Source organism: Manis javanica, chromosome 11 (genome assembly GCF_040802235.1).
Source record: "Manis javanica isolate MJ-LG chromosome 11, MJ_LKY, whole genome shotgun sequence".
Lineage (NCBI taxonomy): Eukaryota > Metazoa > Chordata > Mammalia > Pholidota > Manidae > Manis > Manis javanica.
The window spans coordinates 37427256-37449369 of NC_133166.1; the positions used below are offsets into that span (position 1 = coordinate 37427256).

Below are 22114 nucleotides of genomic sequence, written 5' to 3' on the forward strand. Positions count from 1 at the left end.
TAATAACTATTTATCTATATATCTCCTCAGCCATGAAGAAGTCAGTCTCCTTTAAGGACAGGTAGCCTAAGCCACCTCAAATCAGGCCTTGTACCATTTAATAAAGCTGTTGATACGATTAATACATTGCTGTAACCTGCCTCCAATCTCACTAATCAGCTGATCACCTGGCTTTGACTCATGTCTCTCATAACCAATGTATTTATTTTTTGATCATTCCCCCTATACTTTAAATAAGATATAAAGAACATGTTTCTGCTGAAACTCATCTTGCTCAGAAGCCTAGTTAATTCCTACAGTCTGAGAAACCAGCAGTTCTCTGCAACTCCTATGTAATCTGACTTCTGAGATCTTGCTAGAGCAACTTCTTTAAATCTTTAGGAAGCTACCCCTCCTTAGTCCTGAAAGATGTGTTCTGAAAGCACTTCAAATAAGGAAAATACCACAATGTGCCTTGACAAGTATTAAAAATAAGTAGGAAAAGATGTATGCAGTGAGACAAAGAAAGGGATGTGCATGGGCATCACAGCTTTGCCCATACCCACCAAAGGAAAGAGTGTAGAAAACATGAGTTGACTGGAGGTTACCAGTCTAAACTAAATAGAAGTTTTAAGTTGCATAGAAACTGCTCCCAGGGTACTCAACTTTCACATTCTGCTTTTTGTCTTATCACCTGCCCAGCTTCATAGGCTCCTGAAGTATGAAACTTTAAAGTCATCTAGTCAAAAGATTCCAAATGCCAGTCCAAGGGAACAGGTTGGCTGCATAGGATCACTTAGATAATTTCTTCTTCTTAGAAATGTGTTACAGAACATTTGACTATTCTCTATGCCGTACTTCCATTCCTGTGACTAATTCATATAATGACTGGAGTTTTGTGCCTCTTTATCCCGTTCACTTATTTCACCTAGCCACTCCAACCCCTCCCCAACTGGTAACCACCAGTCAGTCTCAGCATCTGTTGAGTCTACTGCTCTTTTATTCATTTGGTTTTGTTTTTAGATTCCATATGTAAGTGAAATCATGGTATTTGTCTTTGTCTTTGGCTTATTCACTTAGCATAATAACTTCTAGGTCCATCAATATTGTTGCAAATGGCAGCATTTCTTTCTTATTTATGGCTGAATAACTGTCCATATATATGTACATCTTTATCCATTCATCTATTGATGGACACTTTGGTTGCTTCCATATTTTGGCTATTGTAAATAATGCAGCAGTAAACATAGGGGTGAGTAAATCTTTCCAAATCAGAGATTTTGTTTTCTTTGGGTAAATTCCTAGAAGTGGAATTATTGGATTGTATTTCTATTTTTAGTTTTTTGAGGAAACTCCATATTAGTTACATAGTGGCTGTGCCAATTTACATTCCCACCAACAGTGTAGAAGGGTTCCCTTTTCCACTTAAGAGAGATTTTTGGGGGAAAAAAAAGTTATCTTTCCCCATATACTAAAGTAGAAATAACACTATAATAAAACATCATATATTCATTGCCAACATCAACAATTATCAATACATGGCAATCTTTTTTTTTTATTAAGGTATGATTGATATATACTCTTATGAAGGTTTCACATGAAAAAACAATGTGGTTACTACATTTACCCATATTATCAAGTCCACACCCATACCCCAATGCAGTCACTGTCCATCAGTGAAGGAAGTTGCCAGAGATCCACTATGTGACTTCTCTGTGATACACTATTCTCCCCGTGATCCCCCACACCACAATACATGGCAATCTTGTTTCATCTATAAGCACCCTATCCCCAGTCTCATTCAATTTTATTAAAGCTACAAGTAATTTATTATGTTTCATTTGTAAATCCTTCAGTATACATCTCTAAAATATAAGAGCTCACTTAACTACAAGACCATGATTACATGAAAAAATTAGTTATTCCTACAATTCTTTCCTCTCAGTGCCCTCAACTGTAAAATAAGTACAGGTCACTCTGGTCCATAGGACTCTCAGGCACATTCTACTGTCTTAGTGACTATGGTAAAAGAGCTCAGTGTGAACATCTACAGCACAGATAAAAAGCATGTAGCTCTTAGGTCCTGAGTTCTAGTCTTGGATCACTGGACAGTATATAATTTGGGCCAAACCAGACAATCTCAACTTTGTAAAGATAAACACAGTTTATCTGAAAGAGTAATCTCAGCTCACCTGGAGTACTGTTTCCCTCAGCAGGTAAGTGATTTTCCAATGCAGGGAAGGTTACAATTTGAGATATAGAAGTAATTAAATAAATCAAAGTCATTTATAAATACTTTACTAAATTCAAAATAATCTATGTAGTGTGGCTACAATGCATACACTGTACAAGTGTGAATGAACATACATAGAGGTATGATGCAAGGAGCAACATTATTTGAAAATGACCTGGATGCTCACTCTGGGTTGCCTGGACAATGAGAAGCCCTGCCTTCTACCAATGGGAGGGCTGTGCCTACACACAGCTCCCTCCCTATAGGGCCAGGGGCTTCCTTCTCTCTGGAGCAAAGACTGCAGCTTTCCACAGCTCACAAGATCCAGGCAGTTGCCCTTCCCAAACAACTTCTGAAAACAGCTTGTATTCCTAATCCAGACCACATGGTGTCAAACACCCTGTCCTAATTCTCTCATGCTTAACCTCTAAAAAGGAGACCAACAGCTGGGAAGGGATCTCTCTACTCGAACACTGCTCCAAATGTGACCCAACCTGAGCAGAATGGGAGGATCAGGGTGACCAATCTAAGGATTTGCCTTTTTGGGACATATTATATAAACTGAATCATACAATGCATGGTCTTTTGTGTCTGGCATCTTTCACTGATAATGTTTTCAAGGCTCATTCATGTTGTAGCAAATATCAGGACTTCATTCCTTTTTACGTGTGATTAATATTCCACTGTATGGACATACCACTTTTGTTTACCCATTCATCAACTGATGCACAGTTGGACTGTTTCCACCTTTTAGCTATTATGAATAAAGGTGCTATAAACAATCCAATTTTAAAATGGACAAGTGACTTAAATAGACATTTCTCCAAAACAAACAAACAAACAAAAAACAAATGGCTAGTAAGCACATGAAAAGATACTCAACATCATTAGTCATCAAGCAAATGCAAATCCAAATCACAATGAGATGCCACTTCGCAGCCATTAGGATAGGTATAATCAGAAGAATGGAAAAGAACAAGTCTTGACAAGAATGTAGAGAACCTGAACTCTCATACATTGCTGTGGGAATGTAAAATGGTGCAACCACTATGGAAAACAGTTTGGTGGTTCCTCAAAATGAAATCACAGAATTACCAGCAATTCCATTCTTAGGTATTTTTTTTTTATTTCCCTGAGATGATCCTTGGCTTAAAATTTCCCCTCTCCCCCCTTCAAATACCTTAGGAAATGATTGTTATTTTATAAAAATAGCAAAAACCACAAGATGACATAGAATATTAAGAGATAATAACCCAACATTATATTTATGATTCCTATTTAAATAAGTCTCCCCCATACCCTACTGAAGTCACTGTCCATCAGTGTAGTTAGATACCAGAGGCACAACTTGTCTTCTCTGTGCTACACTGTCTTCCCCGTGACCACCCTCTAACACCATGTGTACTAATTTTAATACCCCTCAATCCCCTTCTCCTTCCCTCCCCACCCACCCTCCCTCCCTCCCCCATCCCTCCCCTTTGGTAACCACTGGTCCCTTCTTGTGAGTCTGTCAGTCTGCTGCTGTTTTGTTCCCTCAGTTTTGCTTTGTTGAGCAACATCAAATTCTTAGTATGAGCTACAGTCCTTTGGAAAATACATTGGGAAAACATTGTAGTTTTTTTCTGAATTCTGATCATGTCATCCAAAAATATCTTTTTTTCTAAACCTGCTTAATACATTCTTCCACCACCACACTCCTGCCCCCTACATCCAAAATGGCTTTTTAAAGTAAAAAATTCAACATAAACCCATTCACATCATTCAAAATCCACTTCTTCCCTAAATGCTGATTCCCCTAGTGCCTAAAGTGTTATGTAACTAAGTACTGATCTAATTTGCTGAATGGTGTAATTTGCATTAAAGTGAGAATGAAGCTTAAACAGTCCTAGGATCCACAGATGATAGTGTAAGAGCAAAATACAAATCTGCAATGGTATATTTGAATGGAAAAGTCCAAACCTTGCTATCTCTCCTCTGAGAGAATACATCCTTCCCTAGCCACCTGTAATTAATTTTTGCAGATAGTAAGATTTTATGAACTCAGTAACTACATCATATAGCCTATAGTTCCATTCTTCACTTTTATCAATATATGGGCTCAAAGAGAGTACTTAAACAAATGGCTTTTCTCCCATCTCTCTGGGGTTTTCCTTCCTTTCTGCCATTCATTCATTCTTGGTTAAAAACAACAAAACAATATACATGAGAATTTCTGTAATGGGAATAAAAACCAAAATTCTTTGTTTACCCTGAAAAATAAAAGCAGTAAGGAAGAGAAAGTAAGACCATATATAATGAGAAGACATAGATAAAAATTATCTTAATTGCCTACCAGTGACAGCCCAATCCCTGATTGAAGAGTTTAAAATTTATAATCCTAGAATACTAATAAGCAATTTTTCAATTGGCCTAAACACACTTAATCCTTTACCACACAACCTAAGATTCACAGCACACTCAAGAACAAAGATTCAAAATGAAAAGTATTTTTTGCCTAAAAAAATTATGTACACAAATATGAATTCTGTGTTATACTACTAAGTTTGAGAAGTTAGTAAGAAAAGACTTTACCTGAGATATTTGGCCCTGGACTTTTGTAAGTGGAGTTGTTCGAATATTTAAAGACTGGCTTCTTGTTACCGTTGCCCCAGAAAGAGATTTTCCATTCACCTTTCTTTCAAGGTAACAACTTGCTGGTGATTGCTCTTCAAGAAGAACAGCATCCCAAGGATCCTCAGCTAGCAAACCTGGAATATTTGGAACATTTTTCTCTTCTCCATGGTCTAATATATCCACATTGTCCACTTTAGGCTTACTTAGAGGATCCAGATCTAACCAGTCAAATTTACTGATATCTTCAGACTTTGCAGATACCTGTAGATTACTGATTGTAGTTTTTGAATTTGGTATCTCCAAATCAGTTCTTGCTTTTCCATTTTTTAAAAATTCTGATGTACTAGCTATTTTGTCAAAAAGCTTTGCCATGTCGGGACTAACTACTGGACAGTAGGTAGGTAAGCTTCCTTGTGGATGAAAGGGTGTGACAGGTGTCAAAGGATATGAAAAATATGGAGTCTGTCCTGGAAGACTTAAATACATTGGTTCTGTGGATGGAAAAGTAGGCATCCGTGGATTGAAGCCATTTTGGAATGCAGTCTGTTTATTACTGTAAGTTGACTGGTAAACAGAAGGTAAAGTGTAAGTGGAAGGCCCAGATAATCCAGGTGGCCACTGTCCTCTCTGAATAGTAGGTCTAAGATAGAGCTGTGCTGAAAATGAAGGGCTCAGAACAGAGGTAACTGGCAATACAGGTGTTTTCCTAGTCTCAAAACTGTCATCCAGCAATAGTTTCTCAAGTTCAGCTTGGGTGAGCTTTTCTACATCAATATCTACTGCTCTTTTTTGGGTATCTGATTCAGGAAATACCATGAGATCATAATCCTGTTTGTTATAAACTTGTGCTTTTTGTCTAGTACTGCTTGACAACTCAAAGCCTCTTTGATTATCAGTCACTTGTCTATCTTTTTGCAGTTTTGCTAAAGCCTCTGCTTCCATCTGTAATGCTTCTTCTTTGTCCACATCTTTAGTTCTTGTTGGTTCCAGATGTGAAGATGAACACTGCTTAAATCCATTATTGCTGGATATCTGAGCCATGTCAACTTAAAAAAACAAACTTTCCCTTAATTTCTTTTTCCTTGTTGCTTCCAAAATAGCAAGACCTATACATAAAAATAAACATAACACTCAATTAGATTTTTAAAAACACATTTGTTTGTGAACTACCTCATATAACTAAGGATTTGAAGCCACTTACAAATATACTACCAAATAAAATAAAATTAAATGAATAGTTGGGGAAAATCTGGGTGAAGGAAAACTTTAAAAATATCTTATACATGGTTGGGTGAATGGAGATGTTTAGACTTACATGACTTTACCCCATCCATTCCCTGACCTAACAGGAAAGCTAGCACAGTAAAGGAACTGAAGATGCATTTCAGCTGTCCCATGGCTATCATTATCCTGTGGCACTTCTGGCAGAATTTCTGGCATCAAAGGACTTAAGTGCTAGTCACACATTTTCAAGAGTTCAGATAGGCTTTACTGTTAGGCAAATAAGCAAGTCAAAATAGTTTCAATCTTTTGCTATTTGTTAAATTAGCAATATAAGTACTCAATACCTAGTTGATAAAATCAAGGAACTATTATTTTATCAAAACATAAGAGAAAACTGATTAAGAGCTTATAATATTCTAGAAATATTAAAAATGTATGATATAACATGGATTAGAAAAGTAAGACAAACGTATTAGGGCTATAAGCTCTAATACACCACTCAAAGATAACTATGGCTGATTCTGTCAGTTTTGATCATACTTCTGTTTACCTGCAGTTAAATTAATTATTATAATACTAAACTTTTTCCTTTTCAAATTGCTGAAGTATTTATTCATAGACTGGAAGGTAGTCTATTAAGCTTTCTCACACTTCAGTTTATAAAAATTTATCCTCCTCTATTTAAGATAAACACAATTCAGATCAAGATTACCTTATGAAGCAAAATGGCCAATTAAAGTGTTATCTACTGTGTAACAGACAGCACATTTCCTGCTTTCTAATTAATATGCTATAGGGTTAAATGTGGCTTTTGGAGTTAGACCACCCTGATTTATGAAACAATAATACCCTGGGCAAGTGAAAACTGTCTACATGCCTTTGTTTTCTAACTTTTAAAATGAAAAAGTATCTTTTCCCTAAATTAATTATAAGGATTAAATGAAACAATGCAACTAGAAGTGCTTATCATAGGCCTTGAGCATGAACATTAAATAAGTGGCATCTATTATTATTAGAATCTGGTTTGAGATATACCTAGTTTGAATACCTAGAAGGCAAAAAAGCTGTACATCCTTTTTTTCTAGCACAGTACTTGTCTACAGTATATGCTCAATAAATGCTTTATGAAAGGAGATACGGAAACATCCAAAGTGAATGCAAATTAATGTAACACGTGAAAATCCTAAGTGTTGAGGTAATACTAAATAAAAAATTATTAGTGATGAGGATGTGAAGAAAGAGGAGGTATTTAAGGAAGACATACTTTGCTTTGCAATTCTTTTATAGAACTATAGCTGAATATCTGAGGCATTTCACAGAAAAGCTTTTCCAGTTTTTTTCCCTTCTATGGAAGACTACAAAACTAAGCTAAATGCACACTTATATTTTGTACACTTCAAAATACGTACATGTTTTTTCAAGAGAAAAAACTGTAAACAAATACTGACTCTCGCTAAGTATACACAAAGTACTCAGAAGAAAGTACTGATGTCTACAATTTATTTTGAAAGCATCAAAAAGATTAGATGAGTTGATGGATAGAGGGATGTTAGATGGATAAATATGTGATAAGGCAAGTGTAGGAAAATGTTAATAGGATCTAGGTAGGTAGTAGGTGTATGGGTATTAACTTTGAAATTCTTTCAACTTGGCTGCATGACTGAAAACTTCCACAATAAAATGTTGGGTTGGAGAATATGGGCATAAATTCCTCCCATTCCAGTATACACTCCATTTGTAATGTGGCTTCGTTGCTCCTTCCATAAAGAGGTGGGGTCTATTTCTCTACTCATCTGAGCTGGTCTTGTGACTTGCTTTGACCAGTAGAATGGACGTAGAAAGCCTACATCATAAGAAGCCTGACTGCTTCAGCTCCTCCTTTCTTGCATGTAGCCATTGCCATGTGAATGTTCATAAAGGATGAGGGAGCATAAGGAGAAGAGCCCAGCCAACAGCTAACACCATGTGAATGGAGACATCATCTTAGAACATATAGCCACAGTCCAGATGACCACAGCCACATGAGTGACCCAAAGCAAGATCAGCAGAAGAAACCACAAAGCCTGAGTTCAAGCCAAATTGTTAACCCCAAAAATCGTTTTTGGAATGGTTTGTTACCATGACAACAGATAACTGACAAATCTTTTTTTTACTTTTAGAAACAAAACTGAAATTCACTTATTTAATGTCTTAACCTCCACAGCCACTGCCACAATACCTTCCTTCACTTGTCCTCAGAGAATACACAGCTCCCATTTCCTTTCTAAATTTACCCCATCCAGGGACAGGTAGTGGGATATCCTTTCGCTTAGTTCTTTATCAATGATTATCTCCTCTGCATTATTAATTTCACCTTGCTTCTGCTCCTCTGCCATAAAAATGCTCAAGCTTTCTCCATACTGAAAGGGGAAAAAAATCTTAACATTCCCCTTTAGACTCCAGTAACTTCCATTTTAATTTCCTCCTTTCACTGCCAAACTTCTCAAATGAGTGACCTAGAAAGTCCTTTCTTTACTCATTCTGTCTTGGAAAAATTCTATTTGTCCTTTAAGGCTCATTCAAATATAGAGCTTTCTGTCTGAAGCTTTTCTTAAGCTCCTGTCAGAATTCATCAGTTTAGCTCAACTAAAAATTATCTTTATTTTTGTAGACTTTATGCTTTTTCACTTGCTCAGCATCCTTTCTTCTGGTAGTAGCTCTCTAACTTCCTTTTTGGAAGTTATTCATCTCCCCTTTTTTCCCACCTAGTTCAAATAGGGCTGAATCATCCTTACTCCCCACTACCCCTACTAGTCAGTCAATCAGTAGTTTACCTCACGAATTCTAAACGACTTGGAAAGGAAGCTTATCATTGTAGTTCCTAAACTATAGGATGTAAGCCTGACACTGCTGTGGTCATCTTTGCCACCATTGAAGGAGATGCTTCCTGAGAATGAATCTAAGTAGAAGAGAACAGAGTTAAGATCAATGAAATGAGACAGATTCTGGATATTATATTAAGCATCTGGATCTAACTATGTCCAAAGTCAGTCTTTACATTTACGTAAGCCTCTTCGCTTTAGCCACTTTAAAATCACTTTTTGCCATAATAACCGAAAAGATCTTGATAAACACAGAATCTGTAACCTTTAAGTCTCCCCAACAAACTAGAATAAGTTTCGTTCAGAGGCCTACTCTCTTCATTTTTTTTTTTCCCACAACATTTAGAAGCACCTTGCTTAATACACATGGAACTTAATTTAATGAACATGTGTTTTTATAGGAGGAAATGAGGGCTACTGGACAGTGTTTTAAGAAGAGATTTTAGGTGGCACAGACTGCATGCAGCAGGAGAGGAGTCAAATATAACCTATTATTGAACACCACTATGCACTGCCTAGTTTTTCACAAAAACAGAAGGATTAGAACAAAATACTTTACAAAGAGATAAAGATACTGAACTGCAATTTATTTTCCACAAGGAAAATGCCAATTTGTTACTTAAGTATTCTCCTGGCTATCATATTTGGTAATGATATCACACTGTTCTGAAAGGGGGCTCTGGATTTTCTTAAAGTGAGTTTGAGATACAGTTTACTCAATGGAGAATACACTTATTCCAAATATTTCAAATTAATGTTACCTCTTATTTATTAACAAAGGTAGTTTATAATAATAAACTACTATAAAAATTTTTATATATTTTAACAGTGACTGTATTCTTCACATCATCAATTCATTGGCTTGCTCTATCCCTAGTACCAACCCAAAGCAGTGTAAGCTAAAGTAAGTCCAACTCTTAAGCAATCAGTAATAGAGAGCTGTCAGCAGCTTAATTACCATATTTTAGTTTTCCAAAAGGTCATCATTCATGTATACTCAGAGGGTAGTAAAGGACTTAAAAGGCTGTCCAAAAGTAACCCTGCTGCATATTTCAGGCTGCTGCATATTTCTGAGGTTGCTGCACTTAGATGCTCCACTAATTTTTTAAAATAAAAATCTCATTTGATGACAAACATTTAGCAGGAAATAATTTCATATATACCAATTCAAAATGAAAACTTCAGTGCTAATGTTTCCTGAATTCGAGCTGGGAAAGACAATGCAACTATTTTTTGAATTGTGATTGTATACCATCTGCCCCAAATCCCCCAATATAAAGTAACCCAGTAATAATCACAAGACTGTAGCTACTTAAAAATTCTTCAAAAGGGGCAATTTAATTATTCAGTTAAACTTTTGGGATGCTGTTGCGGTCCAGACTGCTCTCGGTTCTTATCCCCACCGCAACAAAGAACTGAAAGGTAGAGAGGCAATAGAGAAGCTAAAGTTTTATATGGGGGAATACACTCCAAGAAAGGGGGAGGCCAGGGTCAGGGTAGACCAAAGCACTGAACTTTTTAGGGGAGGGTCTATTTATCATGACCTAGGCAGGAGGTGCCTCTTTGACAGTGTGAGGTCATTTGATTGACAGCTCTAGCTATACACCCACTCCTCTAGGTGTACTTATCTTTTCCTAAAATGCACACAAAGCCCCTGGGGGATGGGGGAAGCAAAACTGCAATTTTATTTTCATGAGATTATGATGAGGTGTGGTTTGGGAGGTTCTTAGTTTTGTTCCATTGTGCCTGCCTCGGGACCTGGTTAGGACTGGTTTATCCTGGATCTGATAAGCAAGGAACTTATCTCCCTGCGGTCTTTGTTGTCTTCATGTAGGACTCCCTACCTCAGCAGTGTTAGGGCAGTTTTTTTCCTTGATCCTTATTTTCTCTTTCTGCAGCTGCTCTTGTCTATCTTTCTACTTGACAATATTGTTTGCAGACCCAAAATAATTAATTTAAAAGTGTTTGGCTTTTTTTTTTTTTTCATACTGGGCTTGAATTTTATTTTAAGCTCTTTCTTCCCAAGCCAAAGACAATGTTCTCTTTGGAGGTCCTTGTACATCACTGAGTTTGGCTTCTTTTGTTGTAGACATTCATTTACAATTTAAATTTAAATCTTGGGAAAAAAATAAAACAAGGTAGTCCTGTTACCATCTAAATGCTTTCTGATCTTAGAATTCAAGATACCTAAGAAAATGGAAAAACAATGACCAATAGTACAAATATTTCTCCTCTAAAATGAAAACGAATCTCAAAGAAAAATAAACTATGGTACCTCCATATATTACATAGAAAGATAGACATGAGCAGCTGGGGATGGGAAAGATGAGGTTCAGGGAAAAAGCTCCCCAAACTCTGCCCAGGTAAGAGGGTCCCACATGAAGACAACAAAGGCTTTGCAGGAAGATAACTTCTTGCCTATCGGGACCAGGCCAAACAGGTCCCAACCAGGTCCCAAGGCAGGCACAATGGACCAAAACTAAGAACTGCCCAAACCACACCTCATCATAATCTTATTAAAGTAAAACTGTGGTTCTGCTCCCTCCTCCGGCAGCCCATGGGCTTTTCTGTGTTTTGGGGAAGACATGCACAACAAGAGAATGGGTGTATAACTATCAATCAAATCATCTCACCCTGTCAATTAAAGAAGTGCCTACTAGCTAGGTCATGATAAATAGACCCTCCTCATAAAAGTTTGATTCCTTTGTCTACCTTGACTCTGGTCCGCTCCTCCCTTGGAGGGTATTCAAATAAAACTTTTACTATGGTTCACTATTGTGCCTCTGTCTTTCAGGAGGACAAGAACTGAGGAGAACAAACTCAACTCGTAAAACATGGAATATTATGCTACCATTAAACATAAAATTATGAAGACTGCAGTAACCATAGCAAGTATGTATGTATTTCTATCTATACATAGGTTTATATGAACAAGTGAGTGAACAAATTCTATTAAGTAGCTACAATTACTATCCCTAGGATACAAATGAAGAAACTAAAACACACAAATTATACATTCTATATAAATAATAGATTAGTTAACAATAAATCTTATGTTACTTTTAATTCTATAATGAAGTAGTTAATACTGCTGTTCAATTATATGTACCAATTTATCCATCAATTTATTTTCACCAGATGACTAGCAAATGCATAATTTCGTTGAGGACATGAATTATTTCATTCATCCTCTAGTTTCAAACTTCTGTAGCTGTTGAATGAATGCATCAATGGGTAAAGAACTTAAGATACCATTCCTTTTATCAAAGAGAAGATCAGATTTTGAAATTTAAAAAAAATACTTTTTAAAAGAGTACATGTATTAATAAATTTAACTAAAACTGAAAAATCACATGGCTGAGTTTAGAATGAGCAAGTGGTGGGAGAAAAGATTATCTTGGAAACTAGGAGCGAGATGGCAACAGAAAACTAAAAATAGGAGAAGGGCTGCATCTGTGCTCAAAGGAAAACAAGAAAAGAATACCCTCCTATGTCTACTAACTCACGGAGGGGAAAAAAAACTCATCTGACAAAAGAAACGAATTTTGCAGCACAGAGAATACAGTTAATAATTCTGTAATATCTTACTACATTGACAGATAGTGACCACATTAGATGAAGTGAGGATTTAATAATATGGTTAACTCTTGAAACACTGTGTTGTACATTTGAAACCAACATAAGATTGTACATCAATGACAGTTCAATAAAAAAAAAAAAAACAAGTACTAAGGTATTAGGCAGTATACAAATTTGTCAAAAAGACAAAACGGAAGAATGTCCAAGTGTTAGGTGAGTTTTAGGTTAAAGCAGCACTGTTCAACAGAAATAGAATGAAAGCCACATAAAGAATTTTGAAATTTTTATACCTACATTAATGAAAAGACACAGATTAATTTTAATAATATGCTTTATTTAATCCAATATTTTGGATTATCATTTCAACAGGTAATATAAGAAATACATAAGGGATATTTTATGTTCTTTTAATACTCAAACTTCATTAACTGGTATATATTTTACACTTACCACATTTCAGTTTAGACAAGCCACATTTCAAGTGCTCAACAGCCAAACATGGCTAGCGGACAACACAAGATTAGAATTTATAAGGAAAGGAACAAAAAGCACACTGAACAAATATCATTTTCTGGATGGTCAGGAAAAATTTTTTTTCACAAAAGTCACCCCTTCCCTCAAATCAATTAAGTATCTCAAATGCCTACTAGTTATTTTTCATAAAGTCCCATAGATAACATACAACCTTTTAACTAAGGTCTGTCTTATCCTTTATAAATGTTGTATTTTTTAAGTATATAATTTCTAATTAATCCTCTACAATTAGAAAGCTGTTAACATTTAATAGAGAAATGTGTTCACAATTGACAACACAGGATAGATTACAAAAAGATTAAACATTTTAGTGTAAAAAAATCATAAAATCAAAAGACAACGGAATTCATACATAAGCTCAGCATAAAGACCAACCTAATGATTGAAAACCTAGAAACCATGAGAGAATATTCAACTACAAATATTTTAAAAATAATTTTTGGGAGGAGGAGAGCCAAGATGGCGGCGTGAGTAGAGCAGCAGAAATCTCCTCCCAAAACCACATACATTTTTGAAAATACAACAAATACAACTATTCCTAAAAGAGAGACCAGAAGACACAGGACAACAGCCAGACCACATCCACACCTGTGAGAACCCAGTGCCCCGCGAAGGGGGTAAGATACAAGCCGCGGCCCGGTGGGACCTGAACACCCCACACACCAGCTCCCAGCGGGAGGAGAGGAGTCGGAGCGGGGAGGGAGAGGGAGCCTGGGAGTGCTAAATAGTCAGCCCTAGCCATCCGCACCGGAGCACAGACACAGGGCATATGTGGGGTGCTGGAAACTAGGGAAACAGGACAGTAAGACCTGTGAACGGGTCCCTGCAGCCGGTGCCCTGGGGACAAAGAAAAGCGAGTGCTTTTTGAAAGTCTTAAAGGGACAGGGACCCCACAGCTGGACGGAAGCACCTTGGGACACTTAGCCCAGCAGCTGGGAATCCCGGGGAACGCTGGGCACTCTAACCCCCAAGACAGCAGGGAGCATGGAGGCCCCTCACGGAGATAAAGAGCCTTCGGCCGTTTCACCTCCAACATGGCTCCGCCATATCAGAGCAGCAGCCCGAGGCAGGCTACGCACACAGCGAACACGAAGCTAAACTTCATAGCGGCCGGCAAGAATCAGAAGTCCTGTCTGTGGGCAGCTGCCCAGCACAAGCCGCTAAAGGTTGCTGTTCTCCCAGGAGAAGAAGGCCATAAACCAACAAGAAGGGATGCTCCCCCAGACATCACTTGTGCCAGCTCCGCAAACTACCTCTATCGCCATGAAAAGGCAGAAAAATTTGATACAGACTGAAATCACAAACCCTGAGAAGGAGATAGACCTAACCAGTATTCCTGAAAGAGAATTCAAAATAAAAATCATAAACATGCTGACGGAGATGCAGAGAAATATACAAGAGCTAAGGGATGAAGTCCGGAGGAAGATTACAGCCGTTCAGAGGAAGATTACAGAAATGAAACAATCTCTGGAAGGATTTATAAGCAGAACTGATAAGATGCAAGAGGCCATTGATGGAATAGAAACCAGAGAACAGGAACACACAGAAGCTGATGCAGAGAGAGATAAAAGGATCTCCAGGAATGAAACAATATTAAGAGAACTGTGTGACCAATCCAAAAGGAACAATATCCACATTATAGGGGTACCAGAAGAAGAGAGAGGAAAAAGGGATAGAAAGTGTCTTCGAAGAAATAACTGCTGAGAAATTCCCCAAACTGGGGGAGGAAACAGTTGCTCAGACTACAGAGACACAAAGAACTCCCAACAGGCAAGACCCAAAGAGGACAACACCAAGATACATAATAATTAAAATGGCAAAGATCAATGACAAGGACAGAGTATTAAAGGCAGCCAGAGAGAGAAAAAAGGTCACCTACAAAGGAAAACCCATCAGGCTATCATCAGACTTCTCAACAGAAACCTTACAGGCCAGAAGAGTATGGCATGACATATTCAATGCAATGAAACAGAAGGGCCTTGAACCAAGGATACTGTATCCAGCACGATTATCATTTAAATATGAAGGAGGGATTAAACAATTCCCAGACAAGCAAAAGTTGAGGGAATTTCCATCCCACAAACCACCTCTACAGGGTATTTTAGAGGGACTGCTCTAGATGGGAGCACTCCTAAAAAGAGCACAGAACAAAACACCCAACATATGAAGAAGGGAGGAGGAGGAATAAGAAGGGAGAAAAATAAAGAATCATCAGACTGTGTTTATAATAGCTCAACAGTGAGTTAAGTTAGACAATAAGATAGTAAAGAAGCGAACACTGAACCTTTGGTAACCACAAACTTAAAGCCTGCAATGGCAATAAGTTCATACCTTTCAATAATCACCCTAAATGTAAATGGACTGAATGTACCAATCAAAAGACACAGAGTAGTAGAATGGATAAAAAAGCAAGACCCATCTATATGCTGGTTGCAAGAGACTCACCTCAAACCCAAAGACATGCACAGTTTAAGAGTCAAGGGATGGAGAAAGGTATTTCATGCAAACAACAGAGAGAAAAAAGCAGGTGTTGCAATACTAGTATCAGACAAAACAGACTTCAAAACAAAGAAAGTAACAAGAGATAAAGAAGGACACTACATAATGATAAATGGCTCAGTCCAACAAGAGGATATAACCATTATGAACATATATGCACCCAATACAGGAGCACCAGTTTATGTGAAACAAATACTAACAGAATTAAAGGAGGAAATAGAATGCAATGCATTCATTTTGGGAGACTTTAACACACTGCTCACTCCAAAGGACAGATCCACCAGACAGAAAATAAGTAAGGACACAGAGGCACTGAACAACACACTAGAACAGATGGACCTAATAGACATCTATAGAACTCTACACCCCAAAGCAACAGGATACAGATTCTTCTCAAGTGCACATGGAACATTCTCTAGAATAGACCACATACTAGGCCACAAAATGAGCCTCAGTAAATTCCAAAAGACTGAAATCCTACCAACCAACTTTTCAGACCACAAAGGTATAAAACTAGAAATAAATTGTACAAAGAAAGCAAAAAGGTTGACAAACACATGGAGGCTTAACAACATGCTCCTAAATAATCAATGGATCAACAACCAAATTAAAATGGAGATGCAGCAATGTATGGAAACAAATGACAACAACACAAAGCCCCAACTTCTGTGGGACGCAGCAAAAGCAGTCTTAAGAGGAAAGTATATAGCAATCCAGGCATATTTAAAGAAGGAAGAAGAATCTCAAATGAATAGTCTAATGTCACAATTATCGAAATTGGAAAAAGAAGAACAAATGAGGCCTAAAGTCAGCAGACAGATGGACACAATAAAGATCAAAGAAGAAATAAATAAAATTGAGAAGAATAACACAATAGAAAAAAATCAATGAAACCAAGAGCTGGTTCTTTGAGAAAATAAACAAAACAGATAAACCTCTAGCAAGACTTATTAAGAGAAAAAGAGAATCAACACACATCAACAGAATTAGAAACGAGAAAGGAAAAATCACGATGGACTCCATAGAAATACAAAGAATTATTAGAGAATACTATGAAAACCTATATGCTAACAAACTGGAAAACCTAGGAGAAATGGACAACTTCCTAGAAAAATACAACCTTCCAAGACTGACTCAGCATGAAACAGAAAATCTAAACAGACCAATTACCAGCAACGAAATTGAAGTGGTAATCAAAAAACTACCCAAGAACAAAACCCCTGGGCCAGATAGATTTACCTTGGAATTTTATCAGACATACAGAGAAGACATAATACCATTCTCCTTAAAGTTTTCCAAAAAATCGAAGAGGAGGGAATACTCTCAAACTCATTCTAAGAAGCCAACATCACCCTAATACCAAAACCAGGCAAAGACCCCACCAAAAAAGAAAACTACAGACCAATATCCCTGATGAACGCAGATGCAAAAATACTCAACAAAATATTAGCAAATCAAATTCAAAAATACATCCAAAGGATCATACACTATGACCAAGTGGGATTCATCCCAGGGATGCAAGGATGGTACAACATTCGAAAATCCATCAACATCATCCACATCAACAAAAAGAAGGGCAAAAACCACATGATCATCTCTATAGATGCTGAAAAAGCATTAGACAAAATTCAACATCCATTCATGATAAAAACTCTCAACAAAATGGGCATAGAGGGCAAGTACCTCAACATAATCAAGGCCATATATGATAAACCCACAGCTAACATCATACAGAACAGCGAGAGGCTGAAAGCTTTTCCTCTGAGATCGGGAACAAGACAGGGATGCCCACTCTCCCCACTGTTATTCAACATGGTACTGGAGGTCCTAGCCACAGCAATCAGACAAAACAAAGAAATACAAGGAATCCAGATTGGTAAGGAAGAAGTTAAACTGTCACTATTTGCAGATGACATGATATTGTACATAAAAAACCCTAATGACTCCATTCCAAAACTACTAGAACTAATACTGGAATTCAGCAAGGTTGCAGGATACAAAACTAACACACAGAAATCTGTAGCTTTCCTATACACTAACAATGAACCAATAGAAAGAGAAATCAGGAAAAGAATTCCATTCACAATAGCATCAAAAAGAATGAAATACCTAAGAATAAACCACTCCAAAACTACTAGAACTAATACTGGAATTCAGCAAGGCTGCAGGATACAAAACTAACACACAGAAATCTGTGGCTTTCCTATACAGTAACAATGAACCAATAGAAAGAGAAATCAGGAAAAGAATTCCATTCACAATAGCATCAAAAAGAATGAAATACCTAGGAATAAACCTAACCAAGGAAGTGAAAGACCTATAACCTGAAAACTACAAGACACTCTTAAGAGAAATTAAAGAGGACACGAACAAATGGAAACTCATCCCATGCTCCTGGCTAAGAAGAATTAATATAATCAAAATGGCCATCCTGCCCAAAGCAATATACAGATTCGATGCAATTCCTATCAAATTACCAACAGCATTCTTCAATGAACTAGAACATATAGTTCAAAAATTCATATGGAACAACCAAACACCCCGAATAGCCAAAGCAATCCTGAGAAGGAAGAATAAAGCAGGGGGGATCTCGCTCCCCAACTTCAAGTTCTACTACAAAGCCACAGTAATCAAGACAATTTGGTATTGGCACAAGAACAGAGCCACACACCGGTGGAACAGAATAAGGAGCCATGGACATACAATGGGGAAATGACAGTCTCTTCAACAGATGGTGTTGGCAAAACTGGACAGCTACATGTAAGAGAATGAAACTGGATCACTGTCTAACCCCATACACAAAAGTAAATTTGAAATGGGTCAAAGACCTGAATGTAAGTCATGAAACCATAAAACTCTTAGGAAAAAACATAGGCAAAAATCTCATGGACATAAACATGAGCGACTTCTTCATGAACATATCTCCCCGGGCAAGGGAAACAAAAGCAAAAATGAAGAAGTGGGACTATATCAAGCTAAAAAGCTTCTGTACAGCAAAGGACACCATCAACAGAACAAAAAGCTATCCTACAGTATGGGAGAATATATTCATAAATGACAGATCTGATAAAGGGTTGATGTCCAAAATATATAAAGAGCTCACACACCTCAACAAACAAAAAGCAAATAATCCAATTAAAAAATGGGCAGAGGACCTGAATAGACAGTTCTCTAAAGAAGAAATTCAGATGGCCAACAGACACATGAAAAGATGCTCCACATCGCTTGTCATCAGGGAATTGCAAATTAAAACCACAATGAGGTATCACCTCACACCAGTAACGATTACCATCATCGAAAAGACAAACAACAACAAATGTTGGCGAGGTTGTGGAGAAAGGGGAACCCTCCTACACTGCTGGTGGGAATGTAAATTAGTTCAACCATTGTGGAAAGCAGTATGGAGGTTCCTCAAAAAGCTCAAAATAGAAACACCATTTGACCCAGGAATTTCACTTCTAGGAATTTACCCTAAGAATGCAGCACTCCAGTTTGAAAAAGACAGATGCACCCCTATGTTTATCGCTGCACTATTTACAATAGCTAAGATATGGAAGCAACCTAAATGTCCATCAGTAGATGAATGGATAAAGAAGATGTGGTACATATACACAATGGAATATTACTCAGCCATAAGAAAAAAACAGATCCTACCATTTGCAACAACATGGATGGAGCTGGAGAGTATTATGCTCAGTGAAATAAGCCAGGCAGAGAAAGACAAGTAACAAATGATTTCACTCATATATGGAGTATAAGAACAAAGGAAAACTGAAGGAACAAAATAGCAGCAATATCAAAGAACCCAAGAATGGACTAACGGTTACCAAAGGGAATGGTACTGGGGAGGATGAGTGGGAAGGGAGGGACAAGGGTGGGGAAAAAGAAAGGGGGCATTACGATTAGCATGTATAGTGCGGGGGGGTTACAGGGAGGGCTGTGCAACACAGAGCAGACAAGTAGTGATTTTATAACATCTTACTACACTGATGGACAGTGTCTGTGAAGGGGTATGTGGGGGGGACTTGGTGAAGGGGGGAGCCTAGTAAACATAATGTTCTTCATGTAATTGTAGATTAATGATACCAAAATAAAAAAAATAAAAAGTAAAATAGTAATAATAATTTTTGTTTGACAAAGACCACGGAATTTATTCATTTCTTCAATAAATATTTATTGGGTGTAAAATATGCATGAGGCACTGTTCTACATGCTGAAAAGTAACATACAAATAACCATTAAAATGTTAATGAAAAAAATGGGAAAAATATTTGCTACTCATATCACAGAGAAAGAGTTAATTTTACTAAAACATAGCAATGACCTCATAAGGAAAAATAACTCTGTGGAAAAACAGATGAAGAGTTTGAATAAACAGTTTACAAAAAATTAAAGATGCTTAGTCTTACTCATGTTGAGGCAGTAGCAACTTAGAAGTTATGCTAAACCTAATAGTATACCAAACTGTTAACAAACACTAGACAAAGGGAAAAATATTCATTATGCCAAAATTTGTTGGGTATATAAAACAGTAGGTTTTTTTAAAAAGTACATAGTTTTAAATGTAGAGAAGAGGAAAAATTGAAAAATTAAGCATCCATCCCATGAAATTAGAAAAACACAGGATAACAAAGCTAGAAGGAATAAAAAAAAAAAAGAGAAGGAATTAGAGGCATAGGAAATACACAACAGAGAAGATCAACAAAGCCAAAAATTGCTTGTTTTTAAAATACTAATAAGGTATCTGGTAATGCGATCAAAAACAAAAGACAGGAATAGACAATATCAAGAATAAAAAAAGGACATCCAATAGATGCAGCAGAGATAACAAAGATAATAAATATATTAATAAATCTATGCAAATACAATTTTAAATGTAGACAAATTCCTAGAAGATAGTAATTAAAATGAAATTAAAAGTATATAAGAAATATAAAGTTGAATATTACATAACCATTAAAAAACTTAGTCATCAAAAATATTTTCCTCAAAGAAAACTGCAGGGTCAGAAGGCTTCACTGACTTAACCTAAGGAAGAAACAACCACCTTTCACAAACCCTTGCAGAGAACAGACAGGAAGATATAAGTATGTTCCTTACTTTTTGAAACTACCATAACTTTGATAACAAAACCAGGCAAGGATGAGAAAAGGAAATTGCAAACCAATCTCATTCATGAATACAAATACAAAGTCCTAAACAAAATAATAAACCAAACTCAGATGCAAATACAAAATGCAATTTGCCATATCAAAAATTAAACAATTAGAAAAAGTATATGCTCATCTCAATAGATATTTGTAGTCAATTGTAAACAGAAGGAAAGTTCCTTATTTGGCCAAAAGAATCAATAAAAATCACACTTGATAAAACCTTGAAAAGCTTTCCCTTTGAACATGAAGAAAACCAGATGCCCATCACCACTTCTATTCAGTATTTTGTAGATTTCTAGCCAGCACCGAAAGGCAGGAAAAACAAGTAAAAAGTGGAATCAAATAGGAAGAAACAAATTATTATTTATGATAAAGTAAAACCTACAAAGAGTTTAAGAGAACAGAACTACATGCCAGAGTTTAGCAAGGTTGTCAGATGATACTAATACAGAAAAATCAATTGTATTTGTAAATACCTGCAACAAATGGTAAGAAAAAGCAATTTTCAAAAAGGTATTATTTACAATAACATACATACACATACATGAAACCCACCAATTAACTAATAACACATGTGTAGCTCCAGGGGAAAAGGTGTTCCCAGCACCAGGCGAATCTCCTATGAAACTGAAGTCAAGGGAAAGGGTAGGTTGGGAGCAACCATTTTGCTAGCTAGGCCCACCCTATCCGTTTCCTCCGGCTCCTACTCGCACTCTGCAACCAAGACATGCTCTCTACTTCCCACTTACCCCTTCCATCTTTACAATAATCCACCAAGCACCCTAATATCTGGTCCTTCTATTGCCTCTCTCCTATAACTCTCTCAGCTACTGTCACACTGGCCTCTTCGTTGTTCTTCAAAACACATTAAGCCTCTCACTCAGAGCCTTTGCTCTTCTATTCTGACTGGACTGCTCTTCCCCTGGAGAGCTGAATGGCTTCTTCTCATGCCATTCAAGTCATCAAGAAGGTGACATTTGGGTGAAGTCCTTCCGGATGGCCTTGTTAAAATGGTCAATTTCTGTAACTCCTCTTCCTATTTACTTATTTGCTCCTTAACATTAGTAACATCCAGTATACTATGTATTCTATTTATTTTTTTTATTGTCTATCTTCTATCTCTAAACTGTAAATTACAAGATGCTTGGATTTACTCTCTTGGGTTCACTTGGTATCCCTAGCACCCAGAACACTCCTGGAACAAACAAGCTTTCATTCTATCTTTGTTAAACAAACAAATGGAATTCAATCTAATATGAGCCAGATTAGGAAACAATTTTGCACTGTAGAGTGCCTTCAGTATTCTGTAAGAGTACACAAAAATATACTCAAAATGAATAGTTTAATCTAAGAGATACAATAGATTTTTTTTTGTATCATTAATATACAATTATAGGAGCAACACTGTGGTTACTAGATTTCCCCCATTATCAAGTTCC

The 22114-nt window shown here is 36.9% G+C and overlaps 1 protein-coding gene across 11 annotated transcripts in view; it reads right to left on the reverse strand.

Annotated features, from left to right (window-relative positions):
- PIK3C2A (phosphatidylinositol-4-phosphate 3-kinase catalytic subunit type 2 alpha) overlaps positions 1-22114 on the reverse strand; it is a 128806-nt gene that overhangs the window by 96082 nt on the left and 10610 nt on the right. For all 11 annotated transcript variants that reach the window (XR_012122620.1, XR_012122622.1, XR_012122621.1 and 8 more), the window contains exon 2: positions 4784-5931. Coding sequence is in view for 7 of the 11 variants with exons in the window: in XM_073216260.1 (XP_073072361.1) it covers positions 4784-5866 (1083 nt within the window). In the remaining 4 variants the exon portion in view is untranslated. The remainder of the gene's footprint in view (positions 1-4783; positions 5932-22114) is intronic.